Source organism: Sinocyclocheilus rhinocerous, unplaced genomic scaffold (assembly GCF_001515625.1).
Source record: "Sinocyclocheilus rhinocerous isolate Xijiao unplaced genomic scaffold, SAMN03320098_v1.1 scaffold2850, whole genome shotgun sequence".
Taxonomy (NCBI): domain Eukaryota; kingdom Metazoa; phylum Chordata; class Actinopteri; order Cypriniformes; family Cyprinidae; genus Sinocyclocheilus; species Sinocyclocheilus rhinocerous.
The window spans coordinates 219,137-221,442 of NW_015643753.1; the positions used below are offsets into that span (position 1 = coordinate 219,137).

At 33.3% G+C, this 2,306-nt stretch overlaps 1 protein-coding gene across 1 annotated transcript in view; it reads left to right on the plus strand.

Annotated features, from left to right (window-relative positions):
- The first annotated feature begins 715 nt into the window (after positions 1–715).
- The window catches only part of LOC107757685 (uncharacterized protein C14orf132-like), a 14,316-nt gene continuing 12,725 nt past the window's right edge, over positions 716–2,306 (plus strand). Inside the window, exon 1 of the mRNA XM_016575243.1 lies at positions 716–858. Coding sequence (XP_016430729.1) covers positions 832–858 — 27 coding nt within the window. The 5' untranslated portion in view covers positions 716–831. The remainder of the gene's footprint in view (positions 859–2,306) is intronic.

Below are 2,306 nucleotides of genomic sequence, written 5' to 3' on the forward strand. Positions count from 1 at the left end.
CCAAATCTGGCTCAAACATTTCAAATCAGTAATTGAACCAATCGCATTATATGGTAGTGAAGTCTGGGGTCCACCTATAAAATGCCCAAAATACCAAAACATTAGAGACCACTTTTACCCCGAAATTAATCATATATTTCCCCAATTTAACATTTGTAGCCCAACCGAAAAACTTGCATTCTTGGCGAAAAAGCCAAATGTGCAATTATTGCTGCAAAATTCGTAGCATCGTGCCATCACCTGAGGGACAAACACAATCAAGAAACAAACAACCAATAGACACACTCTCACACAACTACTGCAGTAAAATACTGTTACACATGTGCATAACGTTACAATTAAAAGTCCAGTAGTTGCTACATGACTTCTGTATTGTTTTTTTTTCCTATACCTATCTGTGTGTATATATGACATTTCCATATTAGTTATATATAACATTAGTTATAATATTTAAATAAATGTTAAGATGTTATAATGTAAATGTTCAGATGTTCTAAACCATTTTCTTTGTTGTCTCAATGCTTTGGCAATACAAAATGTATTTTTGTCATGCCAATAAAGCTATTTGAATTGTATTGAATAGAGGGGGGGGGGTGAGAGAGCGAGAGAGAGAGAGAGAGAGAGAGAGTCACACAGAGAGTCTCTCACAGCTACAACACTGTGTTTGTCTCTCTCTTCTGCTCTCTTCATCTCCACTTGTTCATGATCTCTGTGTTTCATGATGGATCTGTAAGGATGAACTCGGAGGACGTTTGGAGACGTTTCTGCTGTGAAAATCCCGTGAGGAACTGAAGAATCACTTCGTCCAGGAATTAAACACACGTGAACATCATGGATCTTTCATTCATGGCTGCGCAGGTATGAGATGTTTGGCGTTATGCATTAAAGATATGAGTTTTATATGAACATCAACCTGTTCACTTTAAAGCTTCTTCATGCCTTTCTGTGCTGTTTAACCAGTACCAGAGAGACTGGCTTAGTTTACTGCCTTACTTATATTGATATTTATGCTTATTTATTTATTATGCATATTTATTATGCATATTTACTGGATTGATTCTGGTAAACAAAGTGACTGGAGTCTGTTTCCTTTATATTTAACAGAAATTATGTTTCTCTTAAGACTCCAGTAGTCTCATGTGTCTCCTCTAGAGTTTCAGGAGAGAGATCTCAACAATGTCTCAAACTGTGCTCAGACGGCCCAAGATACTAAAGTCAGAGATCTCAAACATTTCTCAACGTGATGACACGACTAGAAATCAGTGGTTAAGTTGTATTTACAACACTGTTCCAGAACACTTCAACCCAAATATTCAGATGTGTACTTTACTCACCACAAAACAAATAATGGTAAAATTAAAAAAAAATTATATATGATAAAATGATAAAAAAAACATATTGATATAATGAAAATTAAAATAATAGAAAATAAATTAATAAAACGAATAACATAAAATAATATTAATATTAATTCATTATAAATTAAATGTATTAAAATATGTAATACTATGAAGATACATTACAATTATTATTATTTTATTTTTTTATCTTTATTTTTTTTTTTTTTTATTTGCATTACAATAATGCCAAAAATGCAAAATGCCAAAAATCTAGAAAATATGTAACATTATGAACATTACACATTATAAAATCAAACTATGCATATAAAATAAATATATTTATTTTATGGGTCAGAGCATGTCACAGTCTTCAAGTTTCTTCAATTTTTTTGTTTTCTATTGTAAAAACTAAATTTTCTTTTAACGGTTAATTCAATTACATCTTTGAACTCACTTTGCAAAGACCATTTATTTGAAAGTGATTTTTTAACATCCATCACAGAGAAGAAAGAGCGTGTAAACGAATGAACACTTCTTATTCAGGACACATATCAGTGAAGAAAAATGGTTGTTTTTTAGACTCTTCGGGCATTTTGACTAAAAGAGAGATGTGTTTTATCAAGAGCAGACTGGTTGTGTATCATCTAATCGTTGAAATGCACGTCAGAAGCAGTCGAACAATTGCTCCTATTTGTCTTTTGATGACTTTTTGGATGTGACGATAACACAAGAGCGATTGCAAATGAACGCGGCACACTCCATTAACCTACTGCAAGAAATAATTCATGAATCGAACATTGTGAAAAACACTATTGTTTTTAAACTCCATATCAGATTTTGAGTAAATGCATGTGCCATCAGCACACCAGCTCCAACATGAGCGAGCGGACAGCAGCTTGCTGAACAATCAGAAGTGTCCCACATCATCACTCAGAGAAAACCTCGCTCACGTTTCAGACAGCAGGA